Consider the following 21,297-nt stretch of genomic DNA (forward strand, 5'->3'; position numbering starts at 1 on the left):
CCCAATTATCAAAGCCCGAAAACTGCCGTCCGCTATTCTGAAATATTTTTAACGTCATCCGATTAAATTTCTTTGCGCGAAGGAGGAATTAAAAAACTTTCAGGCGTGTGTGTGTCCCAAAGGAAAAATGCTGTAATAATGTTGTTGTGTTACATTTAGTTGTTCATTCTCCTCGTTTGTAGCCTAGTTGATTAGGGTTTAATGGCTCTTTGTTAAATTTGTAGATTTTAGCAGTCACCAGCTGCTTACAAAGCCCTCCGTTATGCCTGTTGTTTAATCCTGCATTAGGCGGTCTATACTTTCGTGCCTGGATAATGACATCCGCAGTTCTGCAAGAGGTATTTTCAAATGAGGAAATCCAGACTATTTCTTCGCAAGTACTTAAAAAATTTGAACAATATGCTGAAAGAAAAAATGGAGCTATTCAAAACTTGGAGGGGGAGATTGAGAAAATAAAATCTGATTATGGTAACGAAAATCATACTTCACACTTGACACCATTTGGTTTTTGTGTTTTTAAACAAACATAAATAATAAACTAAAAAGTGCTTTATTAACATTATTTGTGCAGAACAAAAGTGTTACGAACTGGACAAGAAGCTAATTGAAAATGCAAGTCGCTTAGACAACGAATCTTCTCTGCATGAAAATGCTGCTCAAAAATGTAACCAGCTAGGTAAAATTTATATCAATATTTGTACTTTTTTTCGCAGCTAACCATTTGTTGTGCTTTAGAAATTGAGCTGAAAGCTTGCCAAGATAAAATTTCCAGCATTGAATCATCTCTGCTTGACAGCCAACAGGAGAATATTGGGTTAAAACGCATTAGGGATACTTGGTCGGAAGAAAAACTTAGCCTTCAACATATTGTAGAAAAGCGAGATCTTGAAATCTCAAGATTAAATGGTTTGTTTTTTGATGAAATTATGATCAAAAATTGTTTTATTACAGCTTTTTAGTAACCCATATTGTTTGCATTATTTTTTTTATATCGATATTGATAAACTGCTACCAAAATATTCATTTGGTTTTGCAGTTTTAATATCAGCAAAATCATATCATTTTACATACATTATAGCAACATACTTCTATTTGTTTTCTCTGTTTCAATGTTTTGAACATGAAAATATATATACTTATCCACTGAGTTTAAACTCGTATCATAAAATAATTAACAGTAACTTATGAAAAAGTGTTTACATGTGCGGTAAAATCATAATAATGCCATACCATGTAAGTGCTGGTATGTTAGTTACCACCACAGTTATTAATTAAACCAGGTTCGATGGAGGGTGCTTATTAAACATTTAGCCCTAAATTAAGACCATTTGTTCACCTAACAGTCCCATACAAATCCAGATGTTCCAAACACTAGAGCACACATTGTTTATTACACTAGTATTATTTATCTGTAGTTTTCATTTGATCCTAAATTAAAAGAAAAGTATCTGATGGTCCACAGACCGTATGAAGTTTGATATAATTATATATACCTAATTTTTTTTTATAATTTGCAGAGGAATGGAAAGTAGTGTCTGAAAGGTTAAGTGATGTTACAACATCGAAAAATGAATTACAGGTGAATATTTTTAAATATACCATATTTACACATTGAAACAGCTTTTTAAAAAACACAGTCTCAAACCGAAGTTGCGCTTTTCCGTTACAGTTGAAACTTGATGAAGTCAGCAGTTCAGAGGTCTCAGCACATTATCACACAAAGCGTGTTGAGCAAGAGAGGGAACTGCTTTCACAACAGAATTCCACAATGACTGAGGAATTGAATGAAAAAACAAACTATCTTTTGTCCTACAAGAAGGAAAAGGTATGTTTTCTTTGTTTCTTTATTGCTACATTTTTAATCAAAATCATTTCAATTTTAGGAAAATGAGCTGGTATCACTAAGAAGCCAGTTTGAGTTGACTTGCAATGAGAACCGAATGCTAAAAGAAACAAATGAAATGCTGAAAAAGAGTGAAGCTGATTTGCAGGAGAAGCTTAATCAACTCCACGAAAAGTCTACCAAGGCAAAAAAAATTACTGTTAATAGTTTTCGATATGGATTTTATGCAAATATTTTCTTCACATTATACCAAATATATCTTCAATTATGGGCATTCTTGTAATGCTGTATAAATACTTTTATAAGAATGCTTTTTCCCTTTAACATGAGCAACCAATATCAAAAACTAATATGCAGACTACAGACGACTATCATTCCATGGAAGAAATGCTTCGAAGTGAGCTCCAATCACAGACAAGACTTGCAGAGCTTTATAAATCCTCAGCTGAAGATGCCGACAAGAAGTCTGAGGAGCTTATATCCGCAGTAGAAGAACTACAAACAATTATAAAATCCAGTTCTGAGAGTAAGTGAAATCATAACTAATGATAAAGACCAGAGGTCGGCAACCCATGTCTGCCGTGTTACATGAGACTGTTTCAGTCTCTTAAGGTGCCATAGGAGGACAAGTACAAAAGGGAAAATACTAATGATGTCTTGCGCTGGATCCGGGTATCCGGACCAGGCCGAATAATACACTTAATTTTACCGAATAGTTGGGAAAGATTTTTGTCCTAAAAACGGACAAACATTTCACAAATTACACGATCTGTTGTTAGTTATTAAGGTTTTTCGTGACGTGTTATACCATATTAATAAATGCCCACGTTTATTTGTTCCACTCATGATAAGCTAACCTAAGATCCAAATTATCCAGCCGGATTTAATTGATAACTATCCGGCCGGGCCTGATAATTTGGAACTGGGAACATCACTAGAAAATACCATAAATAAACAAAATACATTTAAGACTTCTGACTGTATATACCGGGGGTTTTGCAAGTTTACTAAAAATGTATAGTGACAGTTGATTTATTTTGTGTGGAATATTGAATCAATCCCTTCAAACTTACCTTTTTTTTTATCTCCAAGATTTGCGTTTTAGCCATACTCAGTTTCATGGACCGACAAGGTAGTTTTTTCAGTACTGAAGAGTGTAATTGGCTCTTTGCAGGTTAAAGGTTGCTGATGTCTGGTATGGACATACAGTATACATATGTTTACATGTATATTTGTGTTTATTTTAGAACATGATGATCTTGTACTTCAGTTAAGTGAAGGAAATCAAAAATCTCATGAAAAGGATGTTGATATTGAGAGGTAAGCTTTTTTTTTATAAATATGGTGGACGACAAATGAAAAAAATATTTTTAAAAAAATTAAAATTTTAAAAATAAAAATATTTGCTTGTTTTAGGTATTTTGCTGGTTTTGGTTAAACTAAGTGCACACAGCGTAATGCCCTTTATCAAGGTACAAAACCTATTTAACATTTTTCTATGAAAAATTTTTTTCCATTTGTTTTAGATTAAAAAAAGAACTGGAGGGTGCAAATGATTTAATTGCAGCCAACAAGAAACAAGAATTAAGTGAGGAAGAACTGGCTGATCTTTGTCCAACAGCTGCCATGACGAGCAAATTCATTAAATCAGGAATGACTCTTACTCAAGTATGATTTGGGCACTTTAATACTTTAGATCTGCAATAAATGGAATCATTTAAACAAATTTTTGTCATAAATAAAGTTATTTTTGAGTTATTATGTTTGTTTATGGTCAAACGCATACCTGAGTTACTTACATTCACAGATTTATTCGAAATATGTGGAGCAAACAGATGAACTGATAGTTGCCAAAGAAGAAAATAAACGACTGAATGAAGCAATGGACTCCATTCTAGAGGTAAAAACATTTGTGGTAATTTTTCACTTGTTTTAAAATAACTTATTCTGTGTGTTTAATGAAGGAATTTATTTTTGTAAAGGAATTGAATACAAAAGCCCCCTTGCTAAAGCGCCAGCGTGAAGATTATGAACGTGCACTCATCACTATTAACCAACTAACGTCACAAACTGATGAGGCAGCAACCAACTTTCAACATCTTCGTCAGGAGGCTGATGATGCTGTGAGACACAGTTCACACCTCACTAGGGAGCTGGAGCGTTACAAGAAGGAAAATGCTGACCTATCCAAACAGGTTTTTATTTGCCTATTTACTTTAATTTTTGGTGATGCATGAAAAGAATTTTTTTCTGTGACCAAAATGTACAGATTTTGTAAAAACCATCAACAGAGTAAATTCATATCAAAAGGTATGAGAGCCGAGATCGCCAAATATAAAGGGCCTGCACAGTGTTCCTGCCTTGCTATGCGAAAGCACAGTATTACTTCTGCATTGTCAGAATAAATTTATATTATATTTGCCTTTATAAATAAATTTATATTATATTTATTTATTAAACTAAAAAACCTGCAATATTACCCGCAACAATGCCTTGCTTAATGAAAACACTACATTGAAACAGCTGTTTGACTCTCAGGACTCTGTACGTTTTTAGGTCAGATTCTTACTAAAAGAGGTGGAAGAACTTCGAGGAAGACAAGTGCAGTTGTCACCAGCACAAGGAAGAGACAAATCCCTGTTGGTCGTCAATGAAGATGGATCGTGCAATGATGTAAGCAGCTCATCAGAGCTCATCACCCAGACATTGGTTACTTTTAAGGATATTGCAGAGCTTCAAGAACAAAATCAGAAACTGCTTGCTGTAAGTAGCTATAATAAAAAAAAAATTATATAAAAAAAGAAATAAAATATAAAAAAGCATGAAATTTTGCATCTTAGCATCCTTTGTTTAATTGTGCTATTTGAAGTTAAATATATGATAAATGTGTTTTTGCTGATGCAAAACTAACTTGCAGATAAGTTATTGGTTGTAGTGTGTATGGTTGGAAAAGACAGGGATTTTCCTTTTTGGATTCCGTGTTTCTTTCTTTTCCATTAATTTACTTGCAAAAGAAACTCCTTTGCCATCCAGGTAAGGAGAATAGTGCCATATACGAACAGTTCTTGGCACCAATACAACAAAAGTGTAACCATTGCCACAAAAATGAAGCTTGGTGTATGGAATACTAACAATAAATTAGTGTAACTGTTCATCACTTCTGTGCAGGTTATCAGACAACTGAGTGATGAACAAGAGCAAGCTGAAAAGGCTGGTATTGACAAACAGACGTTACAACTGCAAGCTCAACTGGAGGAGGCAAATGAAGAGTTGGAACGACTGCGAGAAGACAGAAGCAGACAAACTACCATGGTTGAAGCGATTGTCCGACAACGAGACATGTACCGTGTCTTGCTTGCTCACAATCCACAGGTAAATGTAGTTAAGATCTAGCCAGTTTGAAAGAAAAAAAAAACAGTTTCTGCAATTAATTTTAAAAATCTATCATAATATATGGTGTTGATTGACCTGTTGAAGGTCTAAAACAATTTAATTTAGTTATAACTGAGAAAATTATAACCACGACATTTAACAGGGTGGAATCCCACCGAGTGTCATTGCAAACCCATCTATTCTTGGTGAATCAATGCTTAACGCAAGTGGTTTATCTGTTGCTTCGGCAACCACCACTCCAAGCAAGCACTCCGAATCAATGACCAAAAGTCCCAGTGCAGTTGGGGGAGCTTCAGAGAAGAGAGCACTTCTTCAATTAAAGGAGGAGTTCGAAGAATACAAAAATGATGTTCTTGCCAACAACAAGTTGGTTTCTTTTGTGGAAGATAGATATTAATTGTTATGTGGTATTTGTACCACATTGGTATCGAAAATTCTCATATTTATTTAAGTTTTAATACACATTGTAACTATAAACACACTGCTCCATTTGAAAAAAGCAAACAAATTGTCATTAACAATGAAATGGTGTTTTACCAAATGATGATTTATTAGAGAAAGGTAACCCTAACTGTGCCACAAAGGGAAAACTTAAGTGTTGAGTTATTGACATAGAGTGTAATTCATATGTAACAAAAATATTTTCAGGGTATTCGAGGAGAAAATTGAGAGTCTAAAGAGTGAATTGTCGCAACAAAGAACATCCTGTGCCAAACTTGAAGCACAAGTCGAATTCTCAAAGGAAAGGTGTGAAATGATGAAAACTGGAATGGAAAGCACCAAAAAGGTGTGCATTAGTGTATTACGCAATTACACCCACATGTATAAGTTGGAAAGGTGCATAAGCGTATAATTGTTTTATCCCTTTTTCTAAAAAATCTCATGTTTCAAAAGATGTTTCTCCTAAAAAATTTTTTGGTTTGATTGTGTTTGCTGAAACTAACATACAAAAATTGGCATTATGCAAACCCAGACCACAATTTTTATTTCAAAACTCATTTACCTTAATTTGTTTCAGGAATCTGATGCCCTTAGGATTCGTAATACTCAGCTTTATAGTATTGCCCAACAACACGAAAGGTCTGCAAGCAACCTGAACACCGAACTGGGTTCTCTGCGTGAAACTTGCACTAAACTGCAGGTAAACCTTGTTCTCGTTCAAATAATACAAAAAAACGCTGTACGTACGATTTACATTTGACAAGAGTTTGCTTGTGTGAAAGCGTCCATCTACAGATATATCCTTGACACAAAGCAGAAAAAGATTTTTGTTGTATATTGGCTGTGCAAGTATGTGCTTTACTACATGCAGAGTCGCCTCGACATCACGCGCAGTGAGTTGGACTTAAGCAAACGCGCCGAGGACCGACTTGCAACCGAGAACACTTCACTGCAGAGAGAACAGAGAAACCAAACGGTGTTGCTTAGCAACCTGCAGAAGGTGCAGCAGAGCATGGAGAGGCAAGCCTTTGAGGTGTGGATGCAAATTAAATCTCTTTACCTGTAACCTGTAACCTGTAACCTGCAACATACTTCAACAAATTCTTTGTTTAAAAGTTTTGGTAGATTTTTTCGTACGTCTCGTTTTTGTTATTATTTTAAATCAACGTTACATGTGTCTAAAATTCATGACTTGAATTCCGAATTTTTGTTTCAGGTTCGTTCCCAACTTCACAGTCGCGTCGAGGCACAAGAGCGCGAGATCGCCACCTTGCGGCAAAACTCACACAATATTGCTCAGAGTAAACAGGATGCTATTCAGGTATATCGGCGGTCGCACCTGTCTTTGGTTATATTTACCGTCATTAACTGCCTTAGACTATATTTTACCATGATTACATTCGTTGCGCAACAAGCGTATAGCTTAATTAAACATGCGTCGTTTTTTTATGGACTCTGGTTGCATTTATCGATTACCAAACCGTGTAGGCTTTTAAACAAAGACCACTAAACACCCTCGTCTAAAAGGGTATTTTTGACATTTGTTTCAGCATAGCGCATAACCGCACCAAACCGTTTTCCACAGTAAGGACATAACGTACATAGGTTCCTTATAGACAGGGTTGCCATCGGTCAGAACCAATAAATAATCACTCTGCATTTTGAGGCCAAAATTTGATTTATTTCATAAACTTTGCTTAATATTAAATGACACTGTGTGGTTTGAATAACACCATGACCTTTTCTGAGGCAAACATCGATAATTTCTCCAAAATCACAACATCACTAATAATCCGTATATTTAATAAAAAGTAGGTACCTGAAAATAAGCAAATTTATATTTTCTAAGACACTGCTCGTAACAAAAACCTCAAATCTTGGGAATAAGTACGATATGGTGACCCTGTTTGTAGGCCCAGGTTCCATTGTTATTGCACCATTGCATTAGTCGCGACAAACCCTTCAACCTGCACCTAATGTTTCAGGCTGTGGAAAAGCAGTTGTACGCTGTGCAGCAAATGCTCGAAGCGGAGAAGTCGAGATGCGACAAGTTGTCAACCGAACTGAGTGAAACCAGAACGCAAGTCAATATCCTGGAGATGGAAAAGAAAAAAGCCGAAGCCAAACTCACATCGGTTGAGGATCGTCTGACCAGACTCGGCGGTGGCGGCGGTCAAGAGGTTTTGAATTTAATTTGTCTTCCAATATTTGATTTAAATCAATTCAAACATTATGCAATTTTTACACAAAAATGGATACTTTTAAATCCAGTGCAACCTTATTAAAATCAGGAAAATTATGATTTCATCTAGTTCAGTGCTTTTCAACCTTTTTAAATTCTATCCGCACTTTTTTGTGGTACGAAAATTTCATCCGCACAATGCGGCCAAACCGCGCATGAAACGTTTGCGAACCCAAGGATGTACATAACTAATACCAACAGCCAGGCTTCGTGATAAATCTCCCTTTCTTGGAATTTTCGAAATTTAAACGATTTGAAACCTACCAACGATTAAAAGGGAAGGATTAGCGTTGCTTCTTGAAGCTAGTGTACGTAACCAAATATGAAAAATTCTTAGACTAAATAGTCTTTTATCGGGCGATTGTCATCCGCACTCATCCGCACCGTGTTGCCCATCCGCACAACAAATTTTCACATCCGCACCAGTGCGGATGGTCCCACAGGTCCAAAAGCACTGATCTAGTTTTATGGTCAGATCAAATTGTCCTGAAAGTTTAACGCCGGACCTTGCGGATAGTTATCAGTTCACGAAAGCTTTTCACCCAAAGATTTGGCTTATATACTGGTTGGGCAAAACCATGAGAATCGTGTCTTTTTGTCGTGTTTTGTTTGCTTTATTGTTTCGTCCATGATAATTTACTCTTTCCAGAGAACACAGGCTGCAAGCAGCGGAGATGAAGATTTGTTGAATCAATCCAAACAGGAGTTAAAGGAGAAGAACGAGGAGGTGTCGAACCTTGAAACAAGGTTGGAGAAAGCGAGGTTCCACGTTGAGCATTACAGGGAAGTGTCCGCGGCCGCCGAAGAAAGCCTCAAGCAGGTGAAAATGAACAGAAGTGTTATCATACCAACTTATTACAAATTTGATACATGTGAAAAGTGGTGAAATATTGCTGAATTTATGGTTCACAATAGAAATGGCTTGTAAGTATGTGATGTAATCAATTGCATTGTTTCCTCCTTGTGTTTTGGACTGCTATCAACCTTGGCTGGTCTTGTTGCTACTATGTTGGTTGCTTGTGGCAAAAACGGGCACGTTGTGAAGTTTTTTGTGCAGTTTGATAAATACTGATGTATCACGGTTAAAATTGTATTTGTTGACGACAGACGAATCAGGCGAACCGCGAGTTGATGGACAGACTACAGGCAAGACTGGATGAAAGCAGTTGCCACCAGACCAACCTCGAACAACAAATCGTCAAGATCGAAGAAGAAAACAAATCCTTAAAGAACGAGAAATACAAAGTAACCGGTGGGTATTCCCCAGTGTCGAATGAACTGTTCACCCATCTAAGCGATGCCATCAACGCAAACAACCGCTTTGCTATTTCACTGTGTGAATGGGAAAACTACTCATTTGTTTTCAATATCTCATTTTTTTGCGTGACGTAATTCCAAGCATATGACAGGGGAGGTCGAACGCCAGACGTCGGATCTCCGCAGGCAACTTGATTCTGTCCAAAGCGAACTGGAAGTAGCACTAAGACGCACGCAGGAGGCAATTAAAAACGAACAGATGGCCAGAAACGATTTACAGGAGCAGGTGCGCCCCAAGATTAAAAATTTATGAACAGAACGTTCTCGCTTCAATGTAGTTTAACTTAAAACTATAAAGTAGGAAAAAAACATTTCGATAAAAGGTAGCAAAAATAATTCAAAATATTTAAACATTTGTTTCCTTCTGTGTTTTATTTCAAATAATTGTTTAGGTGACAAAAGCGGAAGAAGCAAATGACAATTATCAGCGCGAAATGATCTTGCACGCAAGTGCAGTCCAACAACTTCGTGACTTGAAGGTAGGTTTGCAAGTTTTACATACCTGTTGTTCCACGTTGCGTATATACGCGGGCATGAACGACTGAAAAGTTTTACGGAAAATTAATTTAAGAACATTAATTTTTTTGTTTTTTTTCAAGGAAAATGCAAAGAACTACGGCGACGGTCTTGACAAACTTAAATCAGAAAATCGCTCACTCGAACAGACGCTAAGTGAGAAGTCGGAGAGTTGGATGTCACTTGAAGAAAAACTTAAAACCGAAAATGACAAGCAGAAGAAGAGAATAGGCGGTGAGTCACGTGGTTCGTGTTCCTTTAACCGTTCTGTACACTTGACTCTTGCAATGCTATGTCTGGAAAGTTCCTGCAAGTCACGAAGGTCGAGTGATTAACATTGCTTTTTTCTGGACACTTTTGACAGAGATCGAAGAACAAAATGAGCTCCTGCATAGTCAAATACAAAACCTGAGCAATCAGTTGGTGGATTTGCGCAGCAAGGAGCAGCCACCGACCGCCGCCACTTCACCATTCAAACTCTTCCAATCACGCGACCCCGTTGCCACAGCGGCCGCCGGAGGGAGCTCGGGAGATCAGGGTGACAAATCGACCGAGCAGCTTCTTGACGTCATAAAGTTTTTGCGTCGTGAAAAGGAGATATCTGATACGAAATGCGAGGTGGGGATAAAATCTTTGGACATTTCATGGAAAACCTTAAGTTTTTGATAATTCTCATGGCGATTTCTTTGTCACTATACCGTACTCCTGCAATCGTTGTTCTTTGTTGATATTTTAAGAAAGTGTGTAGTGTGTATTGTGTACACTACAGTATATGTATTTATATGTGGACCAGGACGATTAAAAAAGAAAATTTGTACGTAAATAACCTATATTTGGATTACTATATCATACAACACCTTTTTCTATTTTTACCATAGTTAATATTTTAACGCTTGGCTTTTCCAGCTGCTTCAAACCGAGAATGGGCGCGTCAAGCAACAGCTGCAACAATCCAATAAACAAACCAAGGAAACCCAACATTTGCTGCTTGACGAACAAACCAAAACTCGGGTATTTTTACCATCTCATTCGATCTGCTATCTCGTAAATATAAGAACAGACCTTTAGTCTATATGTAGGAAATAAACTACGCTATTTAAGTTGTGTTTTGGCTACAAGGGTCTTACTATTATTCCTCTCAGATATGGTGTAAATTAGTATTCTCGATTCATATTCATATTTACGTAAATCACACACGAATGAGACGTAGTATACGTACACATAAATTAATATGTTGGTTTTGAAACTTGGTTATTGGTTAGTATTTGTATTAGTGATGCGATTTAAATAAATATTGTAGTTACACTACCATATAATGTAACGGTAACTTATATTGTTTTTTCCACAATTCAAAACTTTCATTTTTTCTGATTTCCCACAAGGAGAACAACGAGAAATTGGCCAAGATGAGTTCCATGGAAAATGAGTTAAGCGGGATGCATTCAATCAAAGCAGAAAACCAGACCTTGCGGGAGGAACGCGATCGACTGACGAACGAAGTTCGAACAACAAACGCCCGCCTCGCGCGTCTGCAGGAAGATCTCGCACCTTTGCAGACTAAGAACAGAGAAATGTCAGCTCAGTGTGTTGCCCTACAGGTGCGCATGTGTTTGACTGCGTGTTTTGGACGATCAAATGTTTCACAAACTTTCTGACCCTATTTTTTATTGCACTTCTACCAAAAGCCCCTTTTCGTTGTAGAAACTGTTAAAAACACCTGCATTGTTTCTTTGAATAATTCTATTACTATACAACACTACATGCTTTCTCCACTAACTTTAATTCCTTCGTCAGGCAGAGAAGAAGGCGATGAACGATGAAGTGGATCGGTGGAAGGAGCGAGTTCAACAGATGACGCAATCTCCACGACGACAAAATCCCGAGGAATACCGTCGTCTCCTCCAGGAAAAGACTGTGCTAACTAAACAGGCGGATGAGGCCAACAAAGAAATAGCGACGCTCAAGTAAGTTTTAGGCAAAACTGTATTTCACATTTTGTGCATTCAAATTTGATCAAAGTCGTAAAAAAGATGTTTTCTTAAAGAGTTAAGAATCTAAGTATTTAAGCATGAAACGTTTGGGATTCCCACATTCCCTTTCCGAAACTCTTTCCAGAAATCATGGATTACATAACTAAACCATTCTTACCAACGCCAGTTAGCTGCTGTTAATAATAAGAAGCAACTTGCAACAAAAATAATTTCGGCGATAATAAATAGTTTGACCTCCCCAGGAAATCGTTCCTACTCCGTATAGTTAGTTTACCCACATTATAGACCACTGAAGCAATTAGTCGCTCCCGTGATTGATTCTACAACCTCTATGTTTCATTCAATGCCTTGCGTATATGCTTTGCCAACCCTTGAAGTTAGTGGTTCTTAACTGGTGTGAAATTTCCAACTGGTGGGAAAATATAAGGTTGTAGGTGGGTAATTAATCGGCACCAAAATGTACAAAAGTAGTTGTTATGTTCTGTATTCATTGTGCGTCATACACTTATGGCAATGCCTAAAATGTTCTAAAAGTATAACAGGTATAGCGCAAAAGCAATAAAAATATTCTAAGTTAAAAAACTTACCAGTGGGAAAAAAGGATTCCCTTTAAATTGAATATGGGAAATGCGAGAAAAAGGGTTAAGAACCACTGCTTTAACTTCATATTATTCATCAGATCCGAAGCTTCCACACTTAAGGGACAGGTGAGGGCGCTGGAGAGCAAAGTGCAGTCGACCACCTCTCAAGTGACAAGTCTCGAGCAGACGATGAGCGCGAAGGACAAAGAGATAGCAGACCTCAAAAAGGAAATGGAGGAAAAGATGCAGACTGTCAACAAGGTAATTTTGAGTGCAAAAAACTTGGAGTTTATCAATTAAAACAGAAAGCTGAAGCTAATTTGCTGCAATACAATATGTGCAAACGTTTCGACCAAATTGCACTTACGATTGACGCAGTCGTGTTCAAAATATTTGCACATAATGTATTGCACCATATTAGCTTTTTTTCTTGTTTAAATTAAGGTAATTGTAGTTCAACGTTTTTCAAACATAATTGTTGAAACGTATTTGATCGTTTATTTATTCATTATTCGTCGGTTGAAAAGTTTGGTAGATTTACCAGAAACAATATACAATTGTGCGCAGTTTCGTTTCGCTTACCACAAATAAGCTTTACATTCACACAACATGAAAACTTCATATTTTTTAACAATATCTGCACCGGAACTTTTTTGAAATGTTAGAAACCAAATTTGTTTTCTTCGCAGATTCGCCGTGTGGGCAGAAGATACAAAACTCAGTACGAGGACCTGGTTGCAAAACAAAAACGGGTAAAACCTTTCAGATAGACTATGTTTTATGATTTATATATGATTCGAATTTACTGATTTATACTGAATAGTTTTGCATGCGATAGTGATAACAGCCAGTAAAAGTACTTGGAATTCCTTTTGGTCCCATATATTTCAGTTGAGTTATTGGTTCAGTATAATCGCTTCTTTCTATTCAGTCTAACCAGAAGCATTCAACATATAATATACTGCAAAATACCTTCATCAGTAGGCCTGCTTACCAAAAACCTTATGTTTTAGAGTTTGGTTCTGCATTTAAAAAAATTATTTAGGCAATGTGGTAAAATCTCTATACTTTAATCCAGGAGGAAGAGCAGAAGAAAACGGAACAAGCAGCAAAAACAGCGGAGGAAGCTGGCGCCTCCCAGCAAGCGAGTGGTGAGAACGTGCAACAAGTGGAGGTCGCCAAGGCGTTGGAAGAGAAAGCAAGGCTTCAAGCGGAATTGAGTCGAACCAACAGCGTCAATAAATCTCTATGTGACGAGAAGGCTGCCCTTGAACAAAAGGTCAGTGCTATATTGTTGTCATGACAATGCTGTGAAGGAATTGTTAAATGAGCAGAACTGCCGTGTTGCATAAAGTGAATTTACGGACACGGATGCGAAAAACTAAATCCGCGACGTCTTTGCGCAATGCTTACTCAAACAAGTGTGGTAAGCTTTTGCAACCGAGCTAATTTGCTTTATATACTTAGAAACGTTAATTGGCCGATAATCCAATTCATATTTTGTTCCCTTCTGAAATGGGACAGATGTGATTATAACTTTGGCGTTTCAGTGTGGTATTTTTTTTCAGCTTGCAGAACATGAAGCAAAACAGAACGAAATAAATGGCGAAAATACCGCACTACGAGCACAGCTAGAGGAATCCGCTAGAATTTCGGAAGATGCAAAGGTAAAAAAAAACACTAGTAAATACTCTTCATTCATTTATATTGTCTGCTTTTCACTGAACCCCATGAAAAGGACTCATCATTGTAGGTAAAACTAAGGCCAAGTGATTTCTCTGTGGCTCGCTTTATCTTCACTGGTTATGAAAGTTGGTACTTGGTTACACATTTGTTCTGCGGCTTTACAGAAGCGTATGGATGAGATGACAGGAAAAGAAACTACGTTCAGCACTCTTCTCAAACACGCAAAAACCCAGATTGAAAAATTGCGAAAGGAGAATCAGGTACCTGTCTATCTATATGTAGTATGGACATTTAATGAGAAGCTGATCAAATAAGTTTGTTATGCTTTGCGTTGCACAGGAAGCTGCGAAAGAACGAGAGCGATTCCAGGACGAGTTGAAGAATGAGACGGATTCGAAAGTTGAACTTCAGGCTCGGGTAAGTCACCGCATAAACCGACATTTGCTGAAAGAAAGTTGACGAAATATTAATACGTAAATTAGTGGGAGACAACTTATTTCCTATTTGCTAATTTTTGACTATTGTGTATATAATTTTTTTATATTGCCCTCAAATAGGACAAGATTTGGAAAATAATGAGCATTCTTTGTGCGACCTTAAAAATGAAGGTGTTACATTAACTTGTCCCAGGTTGAGGAATTACAACAAAAACTTGACAGTCGTTCGGCGGCGATTCCAGGCTCGGAACTCCGCAAAGCTGCGACCGTTCGCGCGAAGCCGCAAACTCGAGTAAACCAAGTAACGCCAATGAGAAAGAGCACAGCTCGCGTTAAACCCGAACCACAACAAGACAACCAAGAAACTGAACGACCAGGTATTTTTATTGCAGGTGGAAATCATAACTTACCACGTGGTGTCCGGTTTCCAGGATCGATTCCCACGCAGTTAATGTCAACTTTTCTGTGTTATTTCCATTTTTTGTCCCCACTTGGCGTTGCTCTGGGATTTTATTTCTAAATCAAAGGCATCATATTTATTCTTCGCGTGTCTGGGTATTTGTTTGACGTCGCCTAAATGTTTGGAAACACTGCAAAGCTTACACCTTTAGGTAAGTTTGTTTCGTTTTCGTGCAGGTCCTTCCAGTGTAGCGCAGGTCGCTTCTTCATCTACTCAAGCAGCAGGTAAAACATGTCGACCTACTTTGTGAGTGTGGAATTCACCATTTAACAAACATTTTCCCCTTTCTCAGCCGCGGTGTCCATCTCGCCTGTGACGTCACTGCCGAACCCGACGAGCGCCTTCGTATATCCAATGAGCCCTGCGCGGCAGCAACAGCACGTAGTAAGCTCGGGAACACCGACTCAACCCGTACAGGCACAAAGCCAGCAGCCGCAAGAGGCGACAGTGCGCAGTTCTGAAGCGTCACCAAGTACTGATGCGACAGAAAACGATCAAGCTATCGTATCATCATCGGACGACCAGAATCTACAGGAAGAGGTTGGCATTTTACTGGATACATTAATACCCATTGTGGCAATTGTGGTTGCATTAGGCTACACTGCTTTATTAAAACGACCATTGCTCAGTTAAACGAATTGCCTAAGCTTTATTTTTTAACATCATGTTTACTGACTCTCTTTTTGTAAGGAAACAATTTACAAGTGTTTTCATGTACCTTTTGTTTATTAAGTTGGAACGTCACCATTTAGCACCAAATAATCCCTCCAAAAATGTTTATTTATTGTAACCATAATACAATAACCTGCAATTAACGTAATTTTTCGCTCACTAGGCATCCTCGGCAAGAGCCACCCCGTCCTCGAGTGTATCTGTGAGTTCCGCGAGTACCGAGTCGGAAGCATCGTCGTCGAGTGCTGTTCGTTATTCGTCAACAGCCGGTGCATCGAGTAGCACGGGAACCAGTGCAGCTATAGCCCCTTCGTCTAGATCGTTTATACCGGTAAACGAACTGGTGTTAAAATGTTCCTTTTGCCTTTGATACGAAACTTTCCAAACGGCTTTGAGTTGATTTTTAAACTAATTCTTAGTCAAAATCCTAAGAATTGCCTTAAACTTTTCAAAGAAAACTACCCAAAAAACGTAAGTAGGTTAAATTCCACATTGTAGAAAAGCCTCTCAGTTGCCAAGTTTCAGTGGAAACAAACAAATACCTGAATAGTTTTGTTACTTTTTTCTTTATTTTGATCACAGGGCCAGAAAAGAGCATATGATCAGATTGACGAGGTTCCGTCCAGAAGTGTGTCAGTGGCTGGAAGTAGCAGAGAAACTCCGGTAAAATCAAGTTTTTGAAACATTTCATATTGCCTGGGTGTACAACAAGTACAAATTCCTCAATGTTTTAACGTGCAAAAAAGTGGTGTTTTTGAAATACTAGCAGTTACTTTACAACAACAACAACAACAACAACGTCCAGCACGCGACCAGATGGTTTAAACAATTCGTCCCGCATCCGCGATTCGAACGTTTTTTCGTCGGAACAAAATACATCAGTTTCATCATCGGTTCATATGTTTACAGGTTGTCGTTGCACCGCAACCTAAACGTCAGCGGGGAAGTCCCGACCAGTCGAGTGAGAGTGTTGCTGCTGTTACTCCATCATCTGACGTCCACAATGAGCCTGTTGCCACCGAGGTATTCATTGTTTGGCACACCTTGTTACGATGTATTTGAGAAAATTTACTCGTGCTGTTGCAAATTTATCGAGCATGTTTATTTTCCGCGAATTCTCGTCAGAAAAGTATGCCGACACGTCAGAGGTGAACAAGACACGTGTGTGAAGGTTTTGTCCGAAAACTTTTTGTCAAGATGGATATAGTTGTTTAATATGTTCAAACCAGCTGCAGTGTTTATAAGGATTGAGTAAGAATACAGAGCCTGCAAGCCAGTTGCAAGTTTTTTGAAAGTTGCCGCAATATTTTCCCCTGGGAGCAGTTGGTTTTCGTCACTACAGTACAAGGTGGGAACGCACTTTTGTATTTATCGTGCGTAATTTACAGCACGTGCGAACGAGGTCCCACCCCAGAGCGAGCAAGGGTTGGGGGGAATTACCCACGAAGCACGTGACCTTCCAAGATCACGTGAGCCAACGCAGCAAGGTAATTGACGTGAGAAGCGAAAGTGGAGATGACGTAGAGAGCGTTTGCAGCAGTGTGATTGTAATCAGCGACACCGACAGCAGTCTTACGCAGGTACAATATTAGTTTTTCGGCAGGAACGTTAGGTCATTTTGGGTTGTTACGCGGCAACCAATTTTTGAAGTATGCATACATTTGCACTCGTTTATTTCAGCACATGGTAAGCAGTGGTGGGAGACAACCTGACCAATCACAGCAAATTGACAGTGACGACTTCGCGTCACGTGCCACAAGCGAAGTGGAACCAGTTATCAACGAGCAAGGTAATAACTATGTGTTGTAATAAAGGCGTTGGTGCGGCCACCATGAGTTGTTTATGAACTTGTTGTTGTCAACAGCTTGTTTCTCACATCTACGGTATAAAACTTGGTGATAACCACGTCGATAAAATAGCGTGTTAATGACCTAGTTATGAGCACTGTATTTGGATATGCCGTAGTTTATTTGTAGCACGAAACTTAAAATATTTTTTTTATTCTTGTGACCCTTCAACAACGCTTTCATATCTAAATTGCATTGTATAACTTTGCAGCTTTCTTGTGGCTTGTTGTTTTTCATGTTTTTTTAATGAACGACCCATAATCTTTTTTCCTTCCTATATATTTATCTGTTTGGCTCCTTCAGTAAAGAGCCCAAAAAAACCACTGGTTTAGGGCTGTAAAAACCATCTCTTATTTCTCAATATCGTAAAACATTAAATGTGCAAAGCATTCAACATATAAAGCACAATATACAACCTGTTCAACATTTTACGACAGAAGAAAACCTGGGCGGTGACGTGGTTGATGCCGACAGTGGAATGCACTCAGCAGAAGCAAGCGCCTCTCAACAACTCAGCACGTACAGTGTTGACAGTCAAATGGAAACCCCCGATGACGTGGCGTCGTCGTCCATGGCTGAAAAAGATGACGTCATCGTGGTGTCCAGCGGAGAGTCAGACGGGGAGGTAACGTTTTTATGGATATGTTTGTGAAATTGGTGTATTTTGTATTTATATGTTGTAATGTCATGACTTTTGACGTTTTGTAAAAAAATATTGCATTTCTAAGGGCGACATGGAAGAGGACATTGGTGGCGATGTCGATGACGACGAAGATGACGTGGTCGATGACGAAGATGATGACGTGGGCGAAGTTATGGAAGGTGCTGAGAGTCCGGACGAGATGAGAGGTAAGAATCATTTTCTTGGAAAAACAAAAAAAAACTTTTATCTTCAACAACTTCCAAAACTTTTTTCTGGTATTCACGCCAACTTAGCTTAATATCATTAACTGTCACACAGAGGAAGACATCGGCTCATCCAACATATCAGAAGTCCAACGCGTTTCTCCCCAAATTCCTGCGCGTCTGCCTTCCACCAGTTTCCCTCCATTCCTGGTCATTCAACCGAGCGACTCCATACCAAGACCTCGACTTCCCAGCCGACCCGCACCTCTCACACCTGGTCTTGTACCGACGGTACAAACACACCTTCACATATTTTAGTTTTCTGGCAGAGTTTTTTAAGAAAAAAAAAACAAACGATTTTCATGTATTTTTTTACGTTTTAGTCACTTTGTTTAAAAAAAACAAACAACAACAGTATAGAATAACCGTAAAACTTGGTTATTAAGAGGCCAATTTTTGCTGTAAAAAGTGTTTTAAAAGCAGCATCCATGGTTCAACCACGCTATGCTTCCACACCAGGAACTGTTAATTACGAGTTTATGCACTGGGTGGCGCCATTGTAACCATACATATATTGTGCAGTCGACTGAGGAGGGAGATGGGATTGTTCCATGTACTCCCACTTTCTTCCCAACTCGCCACGACGAAAATTATCATTCGATCAGCTCACCACGTGTTCCCCCAGTGTCACAATTCCAATTTGAAAACGTTTCGTCCGCTCAAAACTTCGCAGCTGTACCTGGAGGTAAAGTAGATATGACAGTTAACAATGCACAACAAAGAGGCTCATGGCAATCACTGTAATTGGAGATAACCACAAGAAAACAACGTAATACAAGTTTAACCGAAACACATACGTCACCAGAGGTTTTACAAACACGTTTATATTTGGTTTAGTGGGTGAATTTTGTAAAAGTAGTTTATTTTTTGCTTCGTTTTGCTCGAAAAGAGGTTGCCTAAACCATTCGCTATACTATAAGTGGTTTCCAGTGAGCTAATACATGAAACTTCCTTATTTAACGCTTGTAAAGCAAGCATAGCTCGGTAGATATTATTCACATGTACCAAATTACTTCCATGCCCAGTTATATCCTCTACAACTAACTCATGATCTATGTTGTGATGTCAGGTCTGGAGTCGGTGGACAATACAGTGGTGGACTTGGCCGATACGGGTGATGATAATCTACGTAGTGTTCCCACTACACCTCTGCCATCTTCGACCACCATATTTTCCACAACTTCCACTTTCGCCCACATTGAAACAACTGACGTGGCAACCACATCCGGGGTATAATTCACAAAATACATCTGCTAAATTAAGCCTATTGGTTTCATGGTTAGGTTTATTACATGGTAGGCAGTAGTGCAGACCTGTTAACTGACCCCTTCGTGTTTAGCAGTCTAGTCGAGGAAAAGAAGGTTAAACTTATCTTTAAATCAACTTAACGTGCATTGTTTTCAACATATCATTATACCCGTCATGCAAAAAAAATGTTTAAACGGAAAGCGAATAGAACTTTGAAGAAAAGTAAACGATACCCATTTAAAGGAATAGGTAAGGTTAACAGAGGGTATAATAACATATTTTCTCCCAAATTTTCTGATAAATAAAATCAAGCATTATTCTTTTCTTTCCAAAGCGCAAACTTTTGAACAAAATTACTTGTTATATGTAGTGTAGTAAAATAACACTGTAACGACTATAATTGTAACCTCAACGATACGTAATTTACAGAGCGGTGCTGTAAGCAGTAGCAGCAGCAACATGCAAGGAGATGATGGGGTTGTTGACGCAGACGACACGGAGTAAGGATTTTAGTAACAATTTTTTCGTCACAATAAAGGAATTAGAGCTGTTTCAAAATCGTAAATGATTGCAAATTAAAATTTAGTGAAGCAAATTCGTGCGATTATGTGTTTATTTTAACGTGATTGGTTTGCGATGTAAATCGTTCTTGGCAAAGATTGGTTAATTTTAACTTTTTGTGTCCTATTTCTCGGCGTCGGTTAAAATCTAATTAAAAACGACCATATTGCTGTGGCAAACGCATGACATACTTTGCAGAGCGGACGCGAATGCACAGAACGTGTCGGAAGTAAGCAACATCCGCAATGCAAAGAGAGGGAGACTTCGAATTCGGGGAGTGGGTGAGTCACGTGATTCAACCGACGTTCCGTTGTGTGACTGGTGAAAGTCGATAAAAATGAAAAATTTCGCAGTGCCGTCGCGGACGCGTCGTCAGGACCCGAATTCGCCATCCACGTCAAATCAGCCTTAAGAGCTGTATTGGTGCCAATTTGAGACACAAATATTGTTGAGGAAGGACTTACGATTGTACAAAGCTATGTGGACTTCGAAGTCTGCCTTCCTGCTTTTGACACTGCCATTTATGTAAATACAAAAAAATTGCTTGCAAGAAACGCAGTGTGTCTTGTCTTTTACAAATATGTTAGATGTTTAATAAATGTTTTGGGCCAAATGGAAATCACTGCACACACGTATATGCAAATAGCTGAAAACCAACGGTTTGATGTTAAACTGGGAAGTATATGGAGAAGGGTTAAGAACGCAAATTGAAGTTTTAAAGTGCGGCTAAATGCGAAATACAAATCAGCAAACCCTAGTGATGTGAAAACGGATTTCGCATTTTCGAATGGGGTTAACTAAAAATACGACAGAATACTAAATAGAGATATAGTTTATTTCTTGCGAAACAACCCCTAATTGCACCCCTATTAGATATTGCAAAATGCGTTTGGCTTCTGTTTTGTTAGTTTCACCTAGTTGTTTAAACCACACATATGTAAAGTTTTGCGTATTTTATTTGTCGATTCAAACGCACGCCCACAACATAATTGCAGTGTTGGTTCGTCAACTCCTGAAGTTTCTGTGAAATGGAATTTGTTAAATAATGGGAAAAATGCTTAAGCTGTATGACTGTAGTTTTGAAAAGTTTTTTCAAAATCTTACATTCTTCAAAATCCTCGTCCTCTTCTGGCATGAAGTCTTCGTCATCAACCGC

At 38.4% G+C, this 21,297-nt stretch overlaps 1 protein-coding gene across 2 annotated transcripts; it reads left to right on the forward strand.

Moving 5' to 3' along the window:
* Positions 1-228: 228 nt before the first annotated feature.
* LOC145912634 (nucleoprotein TPR-like) lies at positions 229-20,683 on the forward strand. 2 transcript variants are annotated; one of them, XM_083000171.1, is made up of 50 exons: positions 229-468; positions 572-676; positions 736-906; positions 1,518-1,579; positions 1,670-1,825; positions 1,884-2,027; positions 2,201-2,369; positions 3,091-3,163; positions 3,370-3,511; positions 3,651-3,743; positions 3,826-4,038; positions 4,400-4,606; positions 5,012-5,215; positions 5,379-5,602; positions 5,885-6,023; positions 6,255-6,377; positions 6,549-6,710; positions 6,894-6,998; positions 7,663-7,857; positions 8,569-8,739; positions 9,027-9,171; positions 9,329-9,462; positions 9,629-9,715; positions 9,836-9,986; positions 10,117-10,370; positions 10,659-10,763; positions 11,135-11,350; positions 11,547-11,716; positions 12,423-12,585; positions 13,014-13,076; positions 13,403-13,603; positions 13,893-13,991; positions 14,175-14,270; positions 14,350-14,427; positions 14,641-14,824; positions 15,084-15,131; positions 15,200-15,447; positions 15,743-15,910; positions 16,162-16,242; positions 16,489-16,602; positions 16,968-17,159; positions 17,260-17,368; positions 17,864-18,051; positions 18,155-18,275; positions 18,388-18,563; positions 18,855-19,017; positions 19,402-19,562; positions 20,010-20,080; positions 20,340-20,422; positions 20,495-20,683. In XM_083000171.1, the coding sequence occupies exons 1-50, from the start codon at positions 315-317 to the stop codon at positions 20,551-20,553; spliced, it is 7,140 nt and encodes a 2,379-aa protein (XP_082856297.1). In that variant the 5' UTR covers positions 229-314; the 3' UTR covers positions 20,554-20,683. The 2 variants fall into 2 exon arrangements, with proteins under 2 accessions (XP_082856297.1, XP_082856296.1); XM_083000170.1 differs by lacking the exon at positions 16,968-17,159.
* Positions 20,684-21,297: the final 614 nt, after the last annotated feature.

This window comes from Ascidia mentula, chromosome 8, assembly GCF_947561715.1.
Source record: "Ascidia mentula chromosome 8, kaAscMent1.1, whole genome shotgun sequence".
NCBI lineage: Eukaryota > Metazoa > Chordata > Ascidiacea > Phlebobranchia > Ascidiidae > Ascidia > Ascidia mentula.